We start from the raw sequence: 23,050 nt of genomic DNA on the forward strand, positions 1-23,050 counted from the left end.
AGGGTGGTGACAGTGGTGAGCTGATTGCCCAGAGAAGCTGTGGCTGCCTCATCCCTGGAAGTTTTCAAGGCCAGGTTAGAGGGGACTTGGAGCACCTGGGATAGTGGAAAGTGTCCCTGCCCATGGCAGGGGGTGGAACTGGATGATCATTCAAACCCAAACCATTCTGTGATTCAGGTTTAGGATAACCAACTATATTTGCTTTGGAAATTAAAGAGCAGAGGGTCTGTAGTAAAGACAGAAATGCAGTGTTATTAGTGGTTAGTTTATATACAGTGTTGTGTACAGAAGCTGAAATGAGATTATCAAACTAAGTCCCAGTGCTACACTATACAAAAAAAAAGGTTTTAAATGCAATCAGTTGTCTTTTGCAAGCTGAAGTGTCACTGAAGAGCACAGTTATGGTCAGAAGATACAGTTGTTAAAATCGCAGGGTGAGGGGAAGTGAGAGGTAGTGGGAATGAGCTGTTCTGCATTTAGTGGTAGATGACTAAATAAAGACATAATAAAGGTTTACCCAGTCCAGGAAGATCTGATTGCCTCAGATCCAAATCTGGAAATCTGAGGATAGCTGAGGTGGATGGTTGCAGTTGTACCATGGGTTACCTTTCCTTGGGTTTTTTTTCTGTCCAATATGTAGAGTCATGCCATCAACAGCTATGGCAGGTCCTGTCCTTACTATTTCATGCCTTTTGACATTGAAATGGCTGAATCATTGTTAATTTTTTTTGGACAAAATTTTGATTTTGTTGGTTTTAGTCACTGATGGATCCTTTTTCACTTCCTTTTTCCCTTGTCTCTCTGTGCTTCGCTGGACATGGCGCATAGGGGAGTTCTCAGGTGTGTATCTCCTGCTCAGTTCTCCTTGTTTCTTTTTTTCTGGTTGAGGTTGGATATTGTGGTATACACGTGTGATACTCCCCTGCTCTTGTCCAAACACGGTTGGCTTTGCAGACTTCTCCCACCTCACTTTGCTTGGTTGCCTCACACTGGTGGGTCCCTGCAGCAGGAGGTCCCTGCTCTGCTCACGTTCCTGCCACCTTTCAACCCGCTTTCTCTTCTGTGGCTGTGGGCAGTTTTGCTCCACAGTGTTGCACTAGCCTGTCACTCAAGGTCTTGGGGCTCAAAGGGCTTTTTTTCTGCCAAGAAGGGTACTTGTAGCAGAGATTGAGTGGGGACAGACTGAGTGAGGGTCCCACTGTAATCTCCATGGCCTGTGCTGTGAGGAGTCCCTCATGTGCCAGTGGCTGTGGGGGGTTACCTGGTGCAAAACAACCCCCTTTGGGTATTGTAGTGACATTAAAGACACTTTTGTGATGGGTTAGAGTGGCAAAGCCTCTGTCTTTGGTGGAAACTTTGCCTTTCTGTCTCAGGAGATGGGTGATGGCTCTGTCCTTTGCCGGGGGAGGCTGCTCGCTGCCCCAGGGCCATGCTCTGCCATCAGGTTTGCACCTGCTTGAAAAATACACTCAGACCCTGATGCAATTTCAGTTGAAGTCAAGGGAATCTCTCTTGATTACAGTGCAAACTGGGTAAAATTTGCCCTGTAGTAAAGGTGGTGTGATCTGGCAGCTGCAATAGTGTCATGTGCCAACAAGCTCTGCCATGTCCCTGTGCCTGGCACTGCTCAGTGTGGGCTCTGTGATGATACAGAGAAAGGGACGGCATCATCCCTTCTTCTCATTCAAACTGGTTTTACTGTAAGCCACATTTTGTGTGAAATTCCTCAGAAAACCTCCCACTGAAGTTGGGTTGGAGTTTGTTGCAGTGTGGGCCTTTTTAGGTCAGATGAAAGCTTTGATACTCAGCCCCACTTCTGTGTTTTTCCCCCTGCTACTGTCCTTTCTTCACCCTCTTCACAATGTCTATTGACCTGCCTTTGTTGTGGCGATGGGAAACTCAAGGATGTATCATACAGGGAAAATGATGAAGATGAAGGAAGCAGATGAGGTCATCTCAAGCTTATCCTGGCATGTGTTGTGATAGGACAAGGGGTGGTGGTTTAAACAAAAGAAGGAAGATTTAGATTAGATATAAGAAAAATTTTTTTTGCAATTGGAGTGGTAAGGCCCTGGCACAGGTTGCCCAGAGAAACTGGGGCTGCTTCATCCCTAGGTGTGTTCAAGGCCAGGTTGGGTGGAGCTTAGAAAGCATGGTCTAGTGGGAGGTGTCCCTGCCAATGGCAGGGGACTGGAAGTGGATGAATTTTAAAGGTCTCTTTCAACCCAAACCGTTCTGTGACACTCTAAAGTAAAGTCCCTGTTAGGTCAGGCTGCAGCAGAACAAGATAACTTTCTACCAAGCATCATGTGTACTGGCACCACACACTATACATGTGCTGACGAGCTGTTCTGTTTGCTGTTTACAGACTGGTACTTAATGGCTGCTGTTTTTCTCTTCCTTTCTTCCCCTTTGTCCCCATCTCTTTCTGTTCCCTTTCTCGTATGGGATGGCTCTCATAGTACGGGATGATTTCTTTGGTAAGGCAAAGGCCTTTTTACTTTCTTTTCTCTTTTCTTTTCTTTCTTTTCTTTTCTTTTCTTTTCTTTTCTTTTCTTTTCTTTTCTTTTCTTTTCTTTTCTTTTCTTTTCTTTTCTTTTCTTTTCTTTTCTTTTCTTTTCTTTTCTTTTCTTTTCTTTTCTTTCTTTCCTTTCCTTTCCTTTCCTTTCCTTTCCTTCCTTTCCTTTCCTTTCCTTTCCTTTCCTTTCCTTTCCTTTCCTTTCCTTTCCTTTCCTTTCCTTTCCTTTCCTTTCCTTTCCTTTCCTTTCCTTTCCTTTCCTTTCCTTTCCTTTCCTTTCCTTTCCTTTCCTTTCCTTTCCTTTCCTTTCCTTTCCTTTCCTTTCCTTTCCTTCTCTTCTCTTCTCTTCTCTTCTCTTCTCTTCTCTTCTCTTCTCTTCTCTTCTCTTCTCTTCTCTTCTCTTCTCTTCTCTTCTCTTCTCTTCTCTTCTCTTCTCTTCTCTTCTCTTCTCTTCTCTTCTCTTCTCTTCTCTTCTCTTCTCTTCTCTTCTCTTCTCTTCTCTTCTCTTCTCTTCTCTTCTCTTCTCTTCTCTTCTCTTCTCTTCTCTTCTCTTCTCTCTTCTCTCTTCTCTTTTCTCTTCTCTTTTCTCTTCTCTTTTCTCTTCTCTTTTCTCTTCTCTTTTCTCTTCTCTTTTCTCTTCTCTTTTCTCTTCTCTTTTCTCTTCTCTTCTCTTCTCTTCTCTTCTCTTCTCTTCTCTTCTCTTCTCTTCTTTCTCTTTTTTGTGCATTTTTTTTCTGCATTCCTTTTATCCACTCATCATCCATCCATATGTCTTGCATCACCTTGGTTTGGTTTTTTGTGGTGGTGGCAGCACCTCTCCAAGAAGCAGGATGCAGCTGCTCTGTAGAGGTGGTTTGGGGATTATGGTCTGTTTCATTGTAGTTGATTATCCGCTTTGATGCTTCACACTTTGCCTGGCTGTTAGAGGAATATGGTGTAGGTGCTCTGCTGGACAAGGCTTTGCCCAGACCTCGCCTCCCTTTGCTCCATGCCCCAAAGGGTTGAAAACTGAAAATTTTCTTCCATGAGCAGAGCTGTCCCATTACAGCCTGTGCAAGATGATCTTGTGGTGCCATTACATGGCTCTGGGAGGCTTCCTCTTGTTCTTTATTGCCAGAGGAGCCTTTCTGACCTCTAGATGGTTAAGGCATTGGGCTGTCACTGCATCACACACAAGTAGAAGCTGTGGTGAAGGATACTGATGGAATGCTGTGTGGCCTTTAGTTCTGGCATGATAGCTCACCCTCTTCCCCAGAATTTTTCTCTCCCAAAAACAGCTGCAGAGAGGGATGACTCAAGAAAATGAAGGAAAAATATTTAATCCAAAAAAGATGCGGGTGAGCTCTTCCCTTGATGTTCTTCAGTTCCTTTAATGTTCTTGTGCCAATGTAATGCCTTACAGGCTAAATATTTAATTGATTATTTGTGAAATCACTAAAAATAAGCAAGAAAAAAATTCAATAAACTGAAGACTTCTGAGTCTTCTGACTGATACGCGGCATGTCACAAAAAGAAAAAGGGCTATAGATCCTTCACCTTACCAACCCCAAACACACTGTAGTTTGCATTGATATTAGTGTTTCCCACTGTTGTATGTTGGAAAACACATCTCTGACACACATTGGCCTGAAACATCAAAGTGATTAATTGTCTGCCACTGATTTTTCAAAAGTTTTTTGAAAATGCTGCTTCTTACTCATTCTTGCTGGGAATTTGCTTTTGTCATCATAAATTCATCCCATTTAACTGTGGGAAGAGGATCTGTGTGTTGGAGTGTTTTGGTGTGTTCTCACTTTTCATGCCCTGCCATGTTCCTCTAACTTCCGTTTAATTCAAGTTTGTGTTGTTTTTATTTTATGCAAATACTAATTAATCAGCAAATGACCTATCATGAAGACTGTTGATGTCTTTGCTATGAAAGAAGAGAGAGTTCAGAGGGCAGGACAAATACTGATTGTGGGGAGACTTCTTCATGCTCTGGGACCTGTGGTGAGATATGAGCTGCACCCCTTAGCACTGTCCTCCAACCGGGAGAGGCCTCTCTGCCTTCAGCTCTCAGGTGGCCTCTTTTCCTCACTATAAGACAGAGACCCTGGGACTCAGCAAGTCCCTGGCAGTGGGAAACAATCCAGATGTGCTTTTGGTCCCTAAATTTCATTGATTTTATGAAATACTGAATTCAACCTTCACTCTTAGCCCCAGATGTGTCAGTGTTCTTGTAAACCAGTCTGCAGACTGCAGCTGTACGTGGATGCCCCAGTGCAAGTGCAGTGTCTGCTGTAATGTTGACTGTGGGTCTGAAGTGGTGGAACTGAGACTTCACATTTTAAACATCTGTGAGAAAGCTGTTAGAGCTAGGTGTTGCAAGGGACAATTTGAAGTACTATTGAAATTGCTCTAGCAGAAGGTCGATAATGGGGAAGCCTTTCATGTGATTGAAACTCATCACAACCATGATCCCAAATCATGCAAACAGAAAATTTGGCTTATACTAAGAAAGGAAGAAAATCACTAGTGTGCAGGACAGCAGCTTGGACAGCGTTCTGCTATCCTCTGTGAAAAACCCATAAACTCTACCTTCCTTCAGTGTGAGGAATGATAAAAACTGTTTGCAATAGCTCATGGCTGAACCAGGAGTTACTGCCTTGACTTTCCTGATTGGTATTAGTGAAGCTCTCCCCTCTGTCCCTCCCAAAGAGGTTTGTGTAGACTGGAGTGAGAAGCTAGATCTGTTTGGACTCTCTACAGGACACATGGGTGTCTTTGCTGGTGCTGTTGGGTCATTCAGGTAGAGACACTCCACTTTACACACAGGACACAGGAATCTAGGGAAGCCTAACAAAAGTGATTTCTCTTCCTAAGGCATAAGTTAGGCAGTGCAACAAAAGCTGCATGTTTCTAGGAGAGCAGGTGAAAACTGCCTGGCCTTTCTTTTCAGGAATGGGCAAAGAAGTGGGCAATCTGCTGTTGGAGAACTCTCAGCTGCTGGAGACCAAGTAAGGAACTGTCGCATGCTCTGACCTACCTGCCTGGTTATAAACAAGATGTCACCTTGGAGTAGGTCTTGGCCAAAACTCCTTCCTCACTTGCTTATCTAACTGGTTGTCCTGAATATTTGTTCCTTCACTTGTAGAAGAAGAATTACTCTCCTAAGCTATTCCCTAGCTATTTCCTTTCTGCAGACACTTGGATAAAGCCTCTAGGCATGTGCTGGTAGGGCCTGATGCCATCTGAGATAAGTTTCAGGCTTTAAATTCAGTGGGAATCCCTGTGTTGGTCTGAGCCTCTGTGAGGATGTTGCTGATAATAAGGTTTTATTTGCAAGGTTTGTCATTAAAAAAAAGAATTGTCATTGTTGAGTTCTTAAATATTTTGTAGTTGATGGAGGAGAAGCAGACAATGTAATGAAGTTGGTTTTTGAGAAAAGCTGGCAAACCAGCTATTAAAATTGAGGAGATGGGAAGAGAAAGGCCAAGTACTCCCAGGAGAGAGCTGGAGAACCTACTGTGATGGGAAGCTACTGATTTTATAAATGTAAGATGTTTTGGAGCTGATTGGAAATGCATATTTCTATTGCCATCATCTACAATTATCCTCAATTGCAGATGACAGCAATTCTGAAGGGTGTATTTCAGACTTTCATTCTGCCAAAAATAGATAGGTTGCTCTACACATGCCTTCTTCAGTGTTCTGTCATCTTCTGAAGGAGAGGTTGATTTGTTAGTCAGGATACATAATTGTCCTGAACAATTATGGTGACTTCTCTGTTCTTCTGGAGCTCCATCTTCCTAAAGTTTAATTTCCCTCGAGTCATAGTTGGACTGAATTGTTAAACACACTTGTTTCAACTTTCCTAGTAGCATCTGTGACTCTAGTTAAAGATCTCTTTTATGGACAACTGCTAGTTTGGGGCACTTTTGCTTATTGTCCCTTTCACACCTTTAAGAAATGCTTTGAACGTTGTGAAGAATGATTTGATTGCCAAGGTGGACCAGCTGTCTGGTGAGCAGGAGGTGCTGAAGGGAGAACTGGAAGCAACAAAGCAGGCCAAAGCCAAAATAGAAACCAGAGTCAAGGAGCTGGAGGAGGAGCTGAAGAGGTGAGTGATTACCCCCCTGCTCCAAGGAACTGGGAGTGAAGAGTGGTAAATCCACCTCCTCTGTTTTACGCTGGCTGTTTCATTCATGGGATTAGCACTGGCATTCAAAGGTACTTTAGAGAGCACAAGAAGGCAGGATTAGGATTCTGAAGGAGCAGCTCCAAACCTAGGCTCCCTGGAGTGAAGCATTTAAGGTGTAAATTTGCAATTAAAAGCCAACCAACAACAACCAAAACCACCCAAAGAAGGGGAGTTTCAAGACCAATAATTTTGAAAGAAACTCCCAAGAACTTGATCCTCCTAGCAGCCAGGTTAGCTGTAAGAGAAGTGAATGCCCATTCATTTACTGAAAGAGCTCATACAGAGTTGCACAAGAAATATTTAAATGCCTATATCAGTAATTGTTTCATTGCTCATGTTAAGACTGAGAAGAGGCAGAAGAGATTCTAAATTCTGATACAGGAATATGTATCAGAATTTAGAATATTTTTATCTTCCTTTCAAACTAGAGAAACTAAAGCCCAACTGCCCAGCAAAGCCTAGGATGGTTTCACATCCATACACACAAAGCTGCCTCCTGGAGCTCAGAGCAGAACAGTTCCATTGTGGCTGGCTGTGCATGACTGCAGGTGCTCAGGGCAGAGGACAGGGTTTGTTCTCCAGCTGGAATCTAGAAGGTTCTGTAGTCTGAGCTCAGAATCACCAAGAATAACACAGACTGGTCTCTTTATTGTTCAGAATGTATGAAATGAAAGTAGTCTTGCAAGCAGGGAGATTTTTAAAATGCCTTTTGTAATGCCTCATAAAGTAGGAGTTCAAAGAAACTGAAAGCACTCAAATACTTTCAGTATTTTTTATCAGGGTTTGGTGTTCTTTACCATTTTGGGAAACTGTTCTTCACGTTAGGGGTTTTTTTCACTGTATTGAATCACAAAGAATCAGAGAATCTACTGAAACCAGAAGCAGTCCAGCCAGAAGCATTTAAGCCAGAATTTTCCCTATCAAAAATGGCTCAGTTCTCATCAAATATTTGAATGTAGATGCTGGTTCAGAAGCAGAAACTGGCTGAATTCTTCCAGTGGTCAGTATTTTGGTGCTCACAACAAATGTTTGAAAAAAAAGGGGTGAGATCGGTGAGGCTGTTCAGAGTAATGTGCTGGAAGAGGGAGGGAAAATGCCAGAGAAGCATCTTAGAATTTGTACACTTGGTACACATGGTGATGGATGCAGCCAGAATTCCCATAGCTGGTTCTCTTCCCAGAGCCAGCCATGGTGTCACTTGCTGTTTTGATCCCTTTCTTCCTGTTTCCTAGAGTGAAATCTGAAGCAATTGTTGCCCGGCGAGAGCCCAAAGAGGAGGTGGAGGATGTAAGCAGCTATCTCTGTACAGAATTGGTATATGACATTACTAAAATGCCTGCGGGGAAAGGGGGTTGATTTACTTATCTGTATTGCTTCATGTATATGAGTCCTGAGATGCAGATTGATGTACCTTTGTTAGCAATGAGGGCAAGGGTAGTGAATGGGTTGTGGCTGATGAGCATGAAATCCCTTCATACAACTTTCAAACCAGAATCTGGCACAGAGGAGCAGCTGACCTGGTAGCAGTATGTGCAGGATGTAGTTTCTGTGGCTGAGTGCTAGAGCACTGCTCTGCTCAATACCATCCCAATTTAGAATCAAAATCTAGTGTTCAGTGTGGATTCTCTCAGGGTGTTATGACTGTCAGGCTTCTCCAGAAGAGCATGTCCCCATGTAGGCAGTGAAGATGTAGCTGTGAGGACTGAAATCCAGCTTACACAGTCAGCTTTGCAAGAGTGACTACCACCATGTCTTAGTGCTGCGTTTTTCTTGTTAATTCTTTTCAATAAGCCAGTATTGCCTGTTACAGCGTACAGGCAGAGAAGGCTTGTGGGCTGTTCTTCTAGGACAGCTCTTGAAACTGTTTTGACTGGGATAGAGGCTGTTCAACAAAGACCAACTGTAGCTGGAAAAAAAAAAGGCAAATCAAGCAGTAACAAGATTTTCCTTGTAAATGTCCCTGCTAGGAAAAGGAATTCAATACATTTACTTATGTCATGTTACTGTTTCTTTCTTACACAAGGTATCAGACAGGTTCAGTTTTAGCCTAGATCTCTTGACTTATTTGGAGTGAACTTGGTCTGTTGAGAATTTAGGTAGATGGGAACATTTTCAAGTTGTGCTCATGAGCTGCTGAAGAGAGTTGGATTTGTTTTCAGTTGAACAGACAGGAGGTCTGGTTCTTTTTATAATTTAAAAAATAATTGACAAATTCCTTTCTGTTTATACAGTTCTTGTTTTGACTAGTCATACAGATTTGATTCAAAGTCCAGGGAGGCTAGAGAGGGACTTGGGACTTGGGACTCTCAGCAGCACTTACCAACCAGGCTGAGCTTGGGAATTGCCACAGTCTAGAACAACCATGTGCCACCTCCTAGTAATGAGTTCCCGAAACCCTTGCAATCTTTATTTTGGGCAGATATTTTTTTAGTCATGTTGTTCTCATTTTCCACTTTTCAAAAGAGACAAAACAGACTTTTACTCATTTTGTTCCCAACCCAAAGCTGCCTCTGCCCTCATTGGAAGGTCAATATGTGTCACCAAAGGGGAAAAGGTGTTTCCTTAGTTTCCTGTATCCTACCTTTATCCGTCTGTACTAGCAGAAAACCTCCTTGCAGTCCTCCTGAGAGGGCAGGTGGCATTATGTGGTGCTCCCTGCTGCTTGTGACGGGCTTTGCTATGGATTGAATCTTTGGTTTCCAATTTCTGGACCAACAGACCACTGTCAATTCTTACCATTCCTTGCAGACTATCAAAGCACCTTGCTGGCAATAGTCCCACACTGGGGTCTGTGTATGCGAGGGCTGTGTGTTCAAGTTGGTGGTGATTCTCATTCTAGTTTGCATGGGTTTGCTGAACCCATGGAGGTCCATGGCCATAGTTTGGAGCTCACTGTCTGAATTATCTCCTCATATGGGGAAATGGGGTGAAATCAAACACGGCAGGAGAAGAACTAACAAATATGTGTCTGTCCCTGACGTACCTGGTACTAACCTCAATCCCATTCCATCTTTTGTTGGCTGAAGCAGTGCTCCTCCCCTCTGCAGGACAACATTCCCATTGCCCAGCGCCGGCGCTTCACCCGTGTGGAGATGGCCCGGGTCCTGATGGAGCGCAACCAGTACAAGGAGAGACTGATGGAGCTTCAGGAGGCTGTCAGGTGGACAGAGATGATCAGGTGAGCCTGGATGCTGGGTAACATTCCTGTTTAGGACAGAACCTGTTCATGTTTTACCTTGTGGTCAATGCAACCCCTACCGACATAGGGTTGAGAAGTACTGGAAGTTTTCCAGACTGTAGATGCTTTTCTCCTAACATCAATTCTTTCTCTCCTGTTCCTCAACCTAGGCTGCAAATCTCATGTTACCACCGTGATTTGGGGACACTGGACAGTTGTTTGTCTTGCTTGTTTCTTGTATGCTTATTAATCTGGGAGAAGCTCTAGGGAGGAGTATTGCTTCTGAATGATGAGTTCTAAAGGCTATGGCTTGAAGTGACTCCAATGCTAGGTTCTGTAGTTCCCACACTGTCTGTGGCAGACAGTTTTACAGGGAGTTGATAATCACGTTAAACACTTACTTGTCTTTCACATGAGCCTTGTTACTTAAAGTGGTTGGGTGTGCTTGCATTGAAGACCAGGGCATGTCCCATTCCCTGGTGTCTTTTGAAACATGTTAGAATGAATTCTGACTATCAGCATGGCTTCCTTGATGGAAATGACCTGATGCTTGGCAGAGATGCAGAAATTAACTTGGTTCTGCTGTGTTTGTCCATAGAGCTTCCCGTGAGCACCCATCCGTGCAGGAGAAGAAGAAATCCACCATTTGGCAGTTGTAAGTTCTTTGGTGGTTCGTGCAAGATTAAGAAAACGGGGAGTGTTGCCATTTCTACTTCAGACAACAACTTAATAGACTCTGACATTAATGTCGGATAGAAGTTGGCTTAACCCATTTGCCTTCAAGGGCTTCCTTTGTCCTTAGTGAAGTTAAAATCAGATCTGACCATGCACATTGACTTTGTTTCACAAGCTGAAAAAGTTCATGAGTATCCTGGAATAGAAACTTTCATACTCTGTCCTGGTTTATGAGGACACACTCACAGTCAGTTGTAATAAAGGGCTGTTTTTAGAAGGTACCTATTTCTGGAAGCTAAGAACACCTTATGCCAATCAAACCAAGGATGTAGGTCTGAGTTTGAAGTAGAGCAGTTTTTGTGACAGGCTTGCAGCCTTTGATCCCAACCTCTTGCTTCCCTTTTTGTGTATCTATGGTGCTTGTCTCCCCAGGAGCCTTTTCTCTTACTTGTTGGCCCTTTTCTGTCACTAGCTTCAGCCGTCTGTTCAGCTCTTCCTCCAGTCCTCCCCCAGCAAAGAGGACCTACCCCTCTGTGAATATCCACTACAAGTCTCCCACCACGGCGGGGTTCAGCCAGCGGCGCAGCCACACCATGTGTCAGATCTCCTCCGGCAGCCGCACCCTTGAGTTCTTCCCTGACGAGTGAGTTACAGGGCTGTGTGCCAAGCCAGGCTCCCCTGCAGTTCTCCCAAAGAACAGCAGTGTTTGAAATAAGCTGTTTTCCACTTTGGAAACAGTCTGTGTGATGTTAGTATGTCTCTGTTCTCTGTGGCTTATCTCCCTGAGCTTTCACCCATCAGTTACTATATGGATGGGTTCAGCAAACCTTGTCCTCCCAAACATACAGTATCCATGGCTTTTCAGGCCATGATGGATCATCTCAGCAGGGACCATGGGAGCTCCGAGTGGCCCCACTCTAGTTCTGCACTTGTATTTGCAGACCGGGATGGAATGAAGGAGTGTTTTTGTGGTGGAGTGTGATGGCAGCATCAAGACAAAGGGATGAAATGTCTGCACAACCCTTTTGACAAGGGGTTTAAGTGAAGATAAAAGTTCTCTCCACAGCACATTAAAGTTCCAGTAGTTGGTTTTAATTTAAACCATGCTAAAAATGAGCCTCTGGGTATCACTACTACAGTCTTACCCAAATTCTTTGTGTTGCTGAGATGAAGGGAGAAAACTCTTCAGTGCTTTACATGACTTCACAATGTGTTCTGCCATTGCAAAGGTTGTTTGGTTCCACATGGGGTGTGTTTTTATGGAAGGACTTTGGAGAATGTGGTGGTAAAGTAGGATAACTTCTATAATAAAAAGGATTTGTTGAAAAGACACTGTATCTTGTAGAAGGGTAATTTTAAAATTTTAGATACCCATTGCCCTTATTCCATCTTTTTCTCTTATGACATCTCACAGTCATGCTTTGTGATCCTTCTCTAAAACCTGTTTTTGAAGGGCTCTTGGAACATCATAAGAGGTGATGACTATGACTTGGCTTGCCACATTGCTCAGGTGATGGGTCAGAACTGCCTGTGTCTGTTTCTCAACACAGTTTTTCTGTCTCTGACTCCTTACATCTCTTTTCACAGTTGGATCTGGTTTGCTGTGTGTGCTCTCCCTGATACTGGCTACACTCCCTTCACCCTCAGCTCCTCTCTTTAACGATCAGCTGGGTGACGCTGTGCTTCTCTCCTCAGCGACTGCACGTCCTCGGCACGCCGTGAGCAGAAGCGAGAGCAGTACCGGCAGGTTCGGGAGCACGTGCGGAACGATGATGGGCGGTTGCAGGCCTGTGGCTGGAGCCTCCCAGCCAAGTACAAGCAGGTAGGGACCATGCTCTGGACAGGCTGAGTGGAAGGTGACATTAGTCATTAACTAGGGACCTTAGTCATTAACTATTAAATTTAGATGTACCATGTGCATATTTTGTTTGTGCGATAATTGTAGGCCATCACAGACCAAAGTGATGTTCTGTATATCTCCACCAATGTCAATGGAAGGACTTTGATTCCTCTGCATGAAAGTACTGAAACTGAAAAGTACCCTAAACCAGAATCCAGTTATTTTTAAACTAAATTTCCTTTGTTATAATTGGGCTGGAACATTAGTTATTTCATTTATACTTTGAGAACTTTTACAGTCATTTAGTATGAAAATCAAATGCAGTTTATGCCCACTTCTTCCCATCAGTAACACAAAATCAAACAACATCAGCCTCATTTGCTGACTTGTGACACATTTAACTGGTCAGAGACCTCCTGAAAGGGAGGAGCCTGGCAGCATGGCTTGGAGGTTTCAGGCCATAGAGTCATTAAGTTTGGAAAAGACTTTTAAGATCACGTCAAACTGTCATGATGGAAGGGAATGCTAGTTGTCCTGACTCTTTGCAGGGAGCATCTTTTCTCTATCAGCAGGGCAATGTGTAGCCTCTGTGGGCCATCAGTGGGGCACTGATGATTGTGAGATGGTCTCTTGGGTGTGCTGCTCCTCTCCCCTTAAGGACTCTTGTTTCACACAAGATGTGATAGGAAGCCTCAGCAGCAGCCACCTCTGGTTGGTTCTGTCACACTGATTCCATCTCTCTTGCTGTATCCCGGTGTTTGCAGCTTTATACTGTCTTTTTTGTCTTCTCTCCCCCTAGCTGAGCCCCAATGGTGGTCAGGAAGACACTCGCATGAAAAATGTCCCTGTGCCTGTATATTGTCGCCCACTAGTAGAGAAGGACCCAACTATGAAGGTATGTTGTTTCTGCTTACCGTGCAGTCCAGAAAGGGGACATGAAATAAGCAAGGGATTTGGGTCACTAAACCTGCCATTTTTACAACAATCTCTATTATTTAGACATTATATATTCCAAATTCTATCTTCCACTTCCTTTTTTTGAATGGTGTTTGTAGTGAATGTAGGAAAAAGTATTTTAGGACAAAATTCTCAGCTGGTTCTGGTTGCTAGATTCCCTGCTGCTCCCTGACATCTTTTGCTTTTTTTGAGACAATTCATCAACAACAGCAACATTTTATGCTTCTAATGCTTTTGCTAAGACTCCTCAAGGTGTAATGGAAACTAATATAAAAATTCATAAAAATGACCAAGTGAAAGTAAAAACACATTTCATCACTCCTTAGATTTTACTGTTGACCAGAATTCATTGGAACCAGGCAAGTGTTATCTGGAGTAGATTTTTGTGAAGGCATATCTATTAATACTACAATGTCTTGAGTAGAATTGCAGTTGGGTATAAGCGGTCATCTGTGGCACACTTACCTGCTGTAACTGGTTGTTTTGAAATAGTCAGTTTGTCATTACTTCATTCAGAGATGATTTTTAGAAGTCATCCTGATGGTTAAATTGTAAGAAAATTTTTATGCTGTTGTTTCTAGAAGGCTCTAGGTGTGATCTTTAGATAATGTTCTGTGCAGCACCTTTTCTTGAAGGTTTTGGGTAAATCTAGTATTTCTGTAGTCCTCTTCCCGGTATTCTCTTAAAAACCTCCCTGGAAATAATTCATAGGAGGTTAGCTGGATTTGATTTCAGAAAACTGCTTATTTGGGAGCTAAACCAGTGGACTGTTTTTCCACACTTCCAGAGATGGGGCAGCCACAGGCTTCTCTCTGGGTAACTTCACCACCCTCACACCCTCACAGGGAAGAATCTCTTTCTAATACCTCATTTAACCTGTCTTCTGTCAGTTTGAACACATTAAACATCTGTCATGTCCTGGCTTGCATTGCTGCAGTGGCTAAAAAGCAGTGATGTTGCTGGATAGAGATCCTCTGCCTTACCTCTGTCAATCCGGATATCTTCTAGTAGAAATCATCAAGATCTGGTGTTTCCAACTAAATGTTTTAGATATTTCACATTTTACAGTTCTCCACAAAGGTGCCTAAATTCAAAGAGATCACGGAGCCTGCAGAATTCTTAGTTCAGATTCCTGCTTCTGTTTCTTAGCTGTGGTGTGCAGCTGGAGTAAATCTCTCAGGATGGAGACCTTTGGAACAGGAGCCTGGGAATGGGCAGAAACTAGATCCTGGGCATGATCCTCTCACCTGTGACAGGGAAGTGGAAGGTGACAACAACAAAAGTAACCATACATCTCCTGAGAAAAAAAAGGTCAGAAAATAAAGTGGGTTTTTTCCCTCCGATGTTTTTTCTCATTTCATCATACCCCCTCTCTCAGTATCTTTGTACTATGCCATAAAATGTTCTTGTACTTGTGGGACTGTGCTGTGGTGTGCTGGCTCTTCTGTAACTTTAGGTGTGATCTGAGACAAATCATCCAGTATAATTTTTTCCAACTTTTGCTTTTGAAACGTTTGGAATTTTGAATAAAATCCTAATAATAACGGCAATGAAATGCTTGGCTGAGGTTGCTAGGAAGATTTTATAGCCCTCATCATTGTAAATTAATAAATGCATTCAGGGAAAGCTTTGTTAAAAGAACATGGTCTGTGAGTCCATTTGGGCCTCTTGAGATTTAATCCATTCTGGTTTTTGGTAGCCTTAAGTGATTTTTTGGGTTTTTTTTCCTGTTTAAAAAACCAAGCTGTAATTTGCAGATAATCATACAATATTTTATGCTGTCTGGTTTGTAGGGTTTTTCTCCACACCTGTCTTATATTGCTGCCTTATATTCTCCCAAGACCAGCTTGCTTAAGCTGATCAGTTGGGTGCATCCCAGACTCACAACATTCTGGATGACTGAATATTCAGTGATACATTTGTCAGACATCTCAACAGAAAAATTAGTGGCCACATTGCTCTTGCCCTAAGGAGTCAGACAGGCTCTTTGGCCAGTGCTCTGGATACTAGTGCAGTAACATGAATGGAATCAAATTAATAAAAATAAAAATAAAACTGATTAGACAACAATATAAAAAAGAAAAATTTCTTCTATAGTTCTACTGTAGAGTAGAATATATAATTTAAAATAAATTACACCATGTCTAAGTGTTGCCAAGCACTGTTAAGCTCAGGCTGATCCAAGAGAAGTGCTGATCATGCCCATGTGTGTCTGCTCTCCCAAAGGCAAAGGAGCTCTATGAGATGGATGCCACATCCAGCCGTGTCTGGATCCTCACTAGCACGCTGTCAACCAGTAAAGTCGTGATAATTGATGCCAACCAGCCTGGCACAGTGGTGGACCAATTCACTGTCTGCAACGCTCATGTACTCTGCATCTCCAGCATCCCCGGTGAGTGAAGCCCAGGCTGTGGTTTGACAGGGTCCCTGCCCCACTGAGGAGTAATAGACGTCCTCACTTGGGAGCTAACCCCTGGGCTGTGTTGTGTTCTGTAATTGTTCCCCAAAATCATAACCCAGATGTTGCCTTCCTGTAGGACCTTTCTGTGGAGATCCCTCCCTGTTCAGTGTTCAGTAAGTCTTTCCTTTGGTATAAAATGGGTGTTTTTTGGAAGCAGGAGTGAGCCTTGTCGGGCATAGAAGGGCTCTGTACCTGTGTTGGATACTGATACTAGGGATGAGGGGATCTGCTGTGGATCAGGCTGCTGATGGATGGTGTGGTGCTTCCCCAGGGTGGTGAACCCTGAAGGATCAGAATCTCCCATCATTAGAGTGACCTCAGGAGTACATTAAATTAGCAGTGATTGCTTGATTTAATGAGAACCTGTTCTTTGCCTTCAGCGGCCAGTGAGAATGACTATCCCCCAGGCGAGATCTTCCTGGAGGGGGATGTGAATCCCGAAGAGTCAGCTGGAGCAGATGGTGTCTTGGCAGGGATCACACTGGTGGGTTGTGCAACCCGCTGCAATGTGCCACGAAGCAACTGTTCCTCACGTGGGGACACGCCTGTTCTGGACAAGGGACAGAGTAAGTTTTGGGATGTAAAACTTAGTGACATATCAATTACAGCTAGTCCTGTACGAGCTCATGGTGTTACAGCCACATCCTCTTGTCCCCAAGTTAAGCACTTCAGAGGCCTCCAGAATTTTGTTACTACGATACAGGACTACCAAAGGCCCTTTTGGTATATTTCTTCTTAGAGCCCTCCTTTCTTCTCTGATTCACATGCTGCAGCCTGGTTGCAGGAGTCATACAGCAGAGTATTTTGGGCATGTGAGATGTTTGCCCTGCTACAGGTGCTACTGTTCTGATTGCTTTCTTCCCTGAGTGTTGGGAAGCCAATTAAGCTCACATGCAAATCATACTGCTGCCCTTGCTGACTCCATACTGTAGTGACAGTCTTGGAGCCCTTCCAATGCTGTTGTGCTGTGCTAGTCATAGATTATGCTTCACTTTAAAATAGTGTCTGTTTCCCATCCAGGGAGAAGATACCTGATGAGCTGCTGTGTCTGTGGCACAGGCCCAGGGCTTGATTGAGTTTGGCAAGGAAAGATAAAGAATTGACAGCCTGATATCTATATAGTTAACTCACCAACTGATTCTTCAGCATGTTTCACATTGTTCTTTGTCCTCCAGGTGAGGTGGCTCCTGTCTGCAATGGGAAGATCAACCAGTCTCAGTCTACTGAGGAGGCAACAGAGGCTACAGAGGTACCGGAAAGCAGTGCCAGTGAGGCAGAGCTGACACAGGCCCGGCCTGGGCCCCTCACCGAGCATGTGTTCACAGACCCTATCCCAGCCCAGGCACTCAGGCAGAATGGGTAGGTGAGCTGGGGTCAGAATAATGGTTCTGTTCTATTACTGATTTGTTTTCATAAGCTTTGTGATAAGAGAAGCAGCCTGAGCTTCTGATAAAGTTCAGACTTCTATCAGATTTGTGCCCAAGAAATTTTATAGATGGGATAACAGGGAAGGAAAAGAATGTCATGAAAACAGACATGGCTCAGCCTGCAACTGACTGGGTCAGGTGTTAGAAATGTAAATATTTGACCTCTCACTATGAACTTAGACTTGTGGTTAAGGCAGATCTCCCAAAGTATATGTACACTTCATGTTCTTACTGACAGAGCTTACTGAAATGTGTGTAGAAATGATGATTGATTTACTTGGTTACTTTTACAGCACATCAGAGGTACTCTGATGTGCTGTAAAAGTAACCAAGAAAGTGTATTCACCACTCAAAAAGTTCTTAAGACAAACAATGCTGATGTGATGGGCTTAAGAATAGGGTGGAAGTCTTGGATGCAGATTGTTCCTTGTTGCAGTGTGATGCAATATCCTGCTTCAGTTACCCCAGTCCCTTTCCCAGGTGTGCCAATACCTTCTCCCTTCCCCTCCCCTTGCCTCCTGCTGAGAGCTGTCCTGCTGAGAGCTGTCCGTGTGATTGGCAAAGTTCAAAAGATGCTACTCAGCCCTGGGGGGCATTGGGCCATCCAAGTGTCACTTGTCCCCTGACCCTTCCCCCCTCCTACCTGGTTGGTGGCATACCTACCCCTTTCCCTCCCCCTCTCCCTGGGCTTAAAAGACACGGGACCATGCAGTCGCTATTCTGTTGGAGCTGTTACGAGATTCAGAGATCTGTGACCCTGGAATAAAGCTCTGGATGAAACCCTCCGGCAGAATTCGTCTCCTTTTCCCTTCACCATCGCCTAAAGCCTTTCCACCAGAGGTAAAACTGAGTTCCTGCTTGCCTGGACTTGTTCCAAGTGCCAGCTGCAACATCCAGCCAGCCAAAGGTGTCTCTGAGGTGAAATACCACAGCTGCCTTTGGTCCAGCAGCAAGGGTCAGACGAGCCCATGCACGTTCCATCCGGTAATATTGGGATATCATATCTCAATTGTTCCTGAATGCCAATGTTGTTCTAAGTTGCTTCTGTTGAAGCTGCAAATGAACAGAGAAAATATTGTTTGTGTAATAGTCTTGCTAAACTCAGCTGGGGTCTGTAGATTTGAAGTACTTGTTGTTTGTAAGGGCAGGAGAAAGGAAATACTGTAAATTGCAGATTTACAGTTGAAAACTACCAGAGAAGGAAGCGATTTGTGTCTTCAAGGGCCCATATGTGTCCGTGAGTGCCAGGCTGTGGGCCTAGGTGGGCATTCTGTGTACTGCTGCTGCTAAATCTCTAACACCGTTCTTTTGCCTCTTCAGGGAGAATGGGCAGCTGAAGATGGAGCCCAGCACAACACTGTCAGATCAGGAGTCAACCAGGGATGCTGGGACCTGCACCAGTGCCGCCCCCACCATGTGGCTGGGAGCTCAGAATGGCTGGTGTGTTCCCCTTGGGCTGGCAGATCTCTGTGTCACATCCCTGCTCTGGGCTCTATTTTTCAAGTCCACACACCTTTTGTTTATTGCTTGTTTCTGGAGAAGGTTTCTATTCCTCATTTCATTGCTCAGCTCACCATAGTCTCAGGGATTTAACATCATTTTCTTACCTCACCTCCACCTTTCCTACCAGAAGGGAAGACTCAGACCTGAGCAGGCTGAAGGTGTGGGGCTCTGCTGCTAACCTCCCCAATTTGTCCTCTCTCACAGGCTTTATGTGCACTCCGCTGTGTCCAACTGGAAGAAGTGTCTGCACTCAATAAAGCTGAAGGACTCTGTGCTGAGCCTGGTGTAAGTGTGTGTTCCGAGGCACCTGAAGGAGAAGGTTTTGGGCCTGAGTGATGCTTTAGAGGGTATTATCAGCTGTTGGTTGTAGATTTAGAATCAGAGAATGGTTTGGGTTGGAACAGACCTTAAAGATCCTCTTGTTTCAACTCCCTGCCATGAGGAAGGATACTTTCCACTAGACCAGGTTGCTCCAAGCCCCATCCACATTCCCAGCCTTGAACACTTCCCAGGGATGTGGCAGCCCCAACTTTTTCTTTGCTTTCCTAAGTGTGTTGTTTTGTGAGACAAGTTTCCCAAGGTTTTTGTAGTGGGAAAGCCTCATATCAACCCATTTTTCTGCTCAGTTGGTCCTGACCTGATTCAGTGAATACATGTCTAGCAATATCAAGAGGAAGTAAGTGGGGAGGAGAAAGGCAAAATTTCACTGAGGGGTAAATTAGGGGGAATTTGTTGAAATTGATGGTGTTTGTATTGTGAAGGAGGAAAACTCACAGATGTGATGATCTTACTGCAGTGAGAGTGGTGTGATCTCTTGCAGGATGTTCCTGCAATGCTAAACTGACTGGGAATTCTGGAGACTATGTAAAGATGGTGTGTATAGATGGCAGGAAGAGTTTTTGAGCCCCTCATTTCTACTGCATTTTTAATGTATTTACTATTCTGTTATTTCAGGCATGTGAAAGGGAGGGTCCTGGTTGCACTGGCAGATGGAACACTAGCCATATTCCATCGTGGAGAAGGTAAGAATCAATGTAATAGAGAAAACAAAGTTTGGCTGAAAGTGTAGCAGTGGATTAAACGCTCTTCCAAGGTGAGAAATTTGCTGGCTGCTGGGGTACAAACACTGAGTTAAAACTCATGGCTATTATACACATCATCAATATCCTAAACCATCTCAGCTGTACTCTAACACCACTTCTTGAGCTTTTCTGAACAAAAATGTGTAGTACATGTGGCGTAAATGTGACACTTTCAGGAATACATATGCTGTGCAGTTCTTTGAGGTACACTTAGTAAATTCAATTTCTGGTCCTCTTCACTGCTGTGGATTTTGTTTCCCTATGGCTTGAACAGTCTTAGCTATGTTCGTATCTGACAGCACACAGGGATTTGCTAACTATAACTAAAGAACTTGGTTATTCATTGAGTAGCAGTTCATTCAGCAAGCAGAAATATAGAGATTTCTGGGCTTGTGCAATTCAAATTTTGATTCAGCCTTTGTCATGAGCTCAAGCCTGACCATTGACACATCAAAATTGTTCCCATCAGAAATAAGATAAAGCTTCATGACATAGAGGTTTCCTGTCTGTGAAGGACACAATATCTGCCTGGTTATTAAAAATAAGAGTGAAGAAGGGAGATCTGATTACTTTTCCTGGATTTAACACTTTGGGGGAATTATGTTGAAGGTCTGTGACATGAGGAAGCCCCACCACAAGGACTGTATGGCCCATTTCCTCTTAAGTTTCTGCATAGTCTTTTTCAGCTGTCTTCCCTCTTCTCTCACTGCTTTTGTTGTACTTGTTAGAGAAGCCTGTTCACTTCATTGCAATAAAGGATGTTTAAATTGGCCTGATTCGAGTGCTGTCGGACATCAAACTAAACTTTATTGTTACGTTTCATAAGTGTAAGGCTGTGCCTGAAACAGGAGTCATAGGAAGGTCACAGACATAAGTAAACTGAGCATTTGAGTATCAGCTAAACCTGTATACGAACATATATATAGAAAGGTAGAGGATTCTGTTGTATGCTCACGTCATGGAGGAGATGCATCTTTCTACACTTGTTTTTTAACTCAGATGGTCAGTGGGATCTCAGTAATTACCACCTGATGGATCTTGGCCACACTCACCACTCCATCCGTTGCATGGCTGTGGTCTATGATAGAGTCTGGTGTGGCTACAAGAACAAAATCCATGTTATCCAGCCGAAGACAATGCAGATTGAGGTAAGAGAGCACATACGTGTCTATGCATGCACACACTTGTGTTGTATTTATTCTTAATAGCTCTTGACCAAGATTGTCAGTGTGGGTCATATTATATCAAATCTGCCAGGGGTTATTTGTTCCTTCCTCCCTTTGCAGAGCAAATTCAATCAGAAAGTATAAATTGACAATTTTCTTTGCCTTTACTAGGGAGTCTGTGGGGCCATGTACTGTCCAAACATAGGTGTTTGTTTTACAGTGACTCTTCACATATAATCTAAGGCTTCTCCATCTTTAGGCATTATGGCACAAAGGAATAGTGCAGTTAGCAAGCCCCTGGGATCCCATTAAGAGAAAACAATGTTTAGAGCCTTTTGGGTGAAAATCAGTACAGTGGTCTTGGTACAAATCTGAGAATCCTTGAAGTAATTCTGATTGAGGAGAGAAGAAGTGCTGGATCTGAAGTTCACATTAGTGAGCCAAAGCAGTTTGATCTTTGGAATTTATCCTGGAGTTGTGTGTTTTCCTTTTTTATCAAGTACATTGAAAGCTCTTGGCGTCTAAATGTTCTTGCTCCTGAAGTGGTCTGAAAAGACCATCAATTCTGCAAACCTGCCAGACAGCTGCTCAAGCAAAGAATTTTTTGTGTACAGTAATGAACTGCTGGGATCAGCTGGCATTAACACAGCTCCTCCAAGATCTTTGGAACCCAAACAAGTAAACTCAGTTGAAAATTGAGTATGTGTATATGTGGAGTATAGATAATGGCAAAACTTCTGTGAACTCACATTGGTATTTTAGAAATCCTTTGATGCCCATCCTCGTCGGGAGAGCCAGGTGCGACAGCTGGCATGGATTGGAGATGGCGTCTGGGTTTCCATCCGCCTGGACTCCACACTGAGGCTCTACCATGCCCACAGCCATCAACATCTGCAGGATGTCGACATTGAGCCTTATGTCAGCAAGATGCTAGGTGAGGGTCTGTTGCTTACTGAGCTCAAGGCAGAATTTGCCCAAAGCAGACCTTGCCCAAAGGCACCACTGACTTCCCAACTCTCATTCATGCTTCCTAGGCACTGGAAAGCTGGGCTTCTCCTTTGTGCGAATCACAGCCTTACTCATTGCTGGCAACCGCCTTTGGGTGGGCACTGGGAACGGTGTTGTCATCTCCATTCCCCTGACTGAGAGTAAGTGACATTTATTCAAAGTACTCCTGCATCTCTCCTAAAAAAAAAAGGAAGCTTTTAGGTGTTATTTGTGCAGCATGGCAGGTGGTTCAGGCAGGCTGATGCTTTCCTGACATTTGACACCCTTTAATCATAGCCATTTCAGGGAGAAGAGCCCAGAGTATGAGCAGCCCTGGACCTTGACAGAGCAGAGTGATGTGAACTGATTCTGTAGCTACTGTGAAACAGGAGAAACAAAGCTTTGGGAATTGTAGTAAGTCACCAAAAGGAGATCATGGGATGAGAAGTCACCAGGAAGATCTCCTTGGAAATTCCACTTTGGCCTAGTCATCTAAATGTCTCCATAGCAGTATTTTCCAAAAACTGAGCTTAGAAAAGCTCCATTTACTCAGATTAGGGCTCAGCTTTATCAATCAAGTAGAAATAGGTATCCTACACCAAATCCAGTCTGGAGAGGGGACCCAGCAGTAAGAGTAAATAGGTGAATCTCTGGAGCTGGAAGTTTAATTGAAGCACTTACTAGTCCTGTTCTGAACCTGCCTGTCAGCATCTTATTTTGAAGGTCTTATCCAGATCACCATGGCGAAGTAGGATTTGAGACTGATTGCAATTGCTCTCAACAGAAAGCAGCCAAATGTGTGTTTTCTCACCAATGCTCACAGGAAAGCTGAGAAACAAATACCTCTTGTGTAAAAAGAGCAAACCTCTTGTAATCCTCCTGGAAGTCAGACTTGGGATGGTCTCCTCTGAGGGCAATGAAGTTGGATGTGTCTGGGGTTAACACCAGGAGGGCAGTGAATTTTGGTCATTGCAATTTTGGTCTTGTTTCTGAGTTCCTTTTGAAGCCCATTCTGTCTTAAGGCTGCTGTCCTTGTTCTGAGTTAAAGTTTTTCCCTGCTGTAAACCAATTGCTTT

The 23,050-nt window shown here is 43.7% G+C and overlaps 1 protein-coding gene across 27 annotated transcripts in view; it reads left to right on the forward strand.

Moving 5' to 3' along the window:
- Nucleotides 1-23,050, forward strand: part of MAPK8IP3 (mitogen-activated protein kinase 8 interacting protein 3) — a 78,961-nt gene that overhangs the window by 49,476 nt on the left and 6,435 nt on the right. For 8 of the 27 annotated variants that reach the window (XM_077186917.1, XM_077186934.1, XM_077186915.1 and 5 more), the window contains 20 exons: nt 829-840; nt 2,463-2,480; nt 5,457-5,514; nt 6,465-6,617; nt 7,931-8,012; nt 9,725-9,876; nt 10,475-10,531; nt 11,024-11,194; nt 12,247-12,373; nt 13,191-13,286; nt 14,498-14,659; nt 15,575-15,740; nt 16,190-16,375; nt 16,985-17,168; nt 18,557-18,676; nt 18,944-19,024; nt 19,694-19,761; nt 20,821-20,969; nt 21,750-21,921; nt 22,022-22,135. In XM_077186917.1, the coding sequence (XP_077043032.1) occupies nt 829-840; nt 2,463-2,480; nt 5,457-5,514; nt 6,465-6,617; nt 7,931-8,012; nt 9,725-9,876; nt 10,475-10,531; nt 11,024-11,194; nt 12,247-12,373; nt 13,191-13,286; nt 14,498-14,659; nt 15,575-15,740; nt 16,190-16,375; nt 16,985-17,168; nt 18,557-18,676; nt 18,944-19,024; nt 19,694-19,761; nt 20,821-20,969; nt 21,750-21,921; nt 22,022-22,135 (2,328 nt within the window). The remainder of the gene's footprint in view (nt 1-828; nt 841-2,462; nt 2,481-5,456; nt 5,515-6,464; nt 6,618-7,930; nt 8,013-9,724; nt 9,877-10,474; nt 10,532-11,023; nt 11,195-12,246; nt 12,374-13,190; nt 13,287-14,497; nt 14,660-15,574; nt 15,741-16,189; nt 16,376-16,984; nt 17,169-18,556; nt 18,677-18,943; nt 19,025-19,693; nt 19,762-20,820; nt 20,970-21,749; nt 21,922-22,021; nt 22,136-23,050) is intronic. The other 19 variants (XM_077186919.1, XM_077186935.1, XM_077186921.1 and 16 more) reach the window with 11 other exon arrangements.

Source organism: Agelaius phoeniceus, chromosome 16 (genome assembly GCF_051311805.1).
Source record: "Agelaius phoeniceus isolate bAgePho1 chromosome 16, bAgePho1.hap1, whole genome shotgun sequence".
Taxonomy (NCBI): domain Eukaryota; kingdom Metazoa; phylum Chordata; class Aves; order Passeriformes; family Icteridae; genus Agelaius; species Agelaius phoeniceus.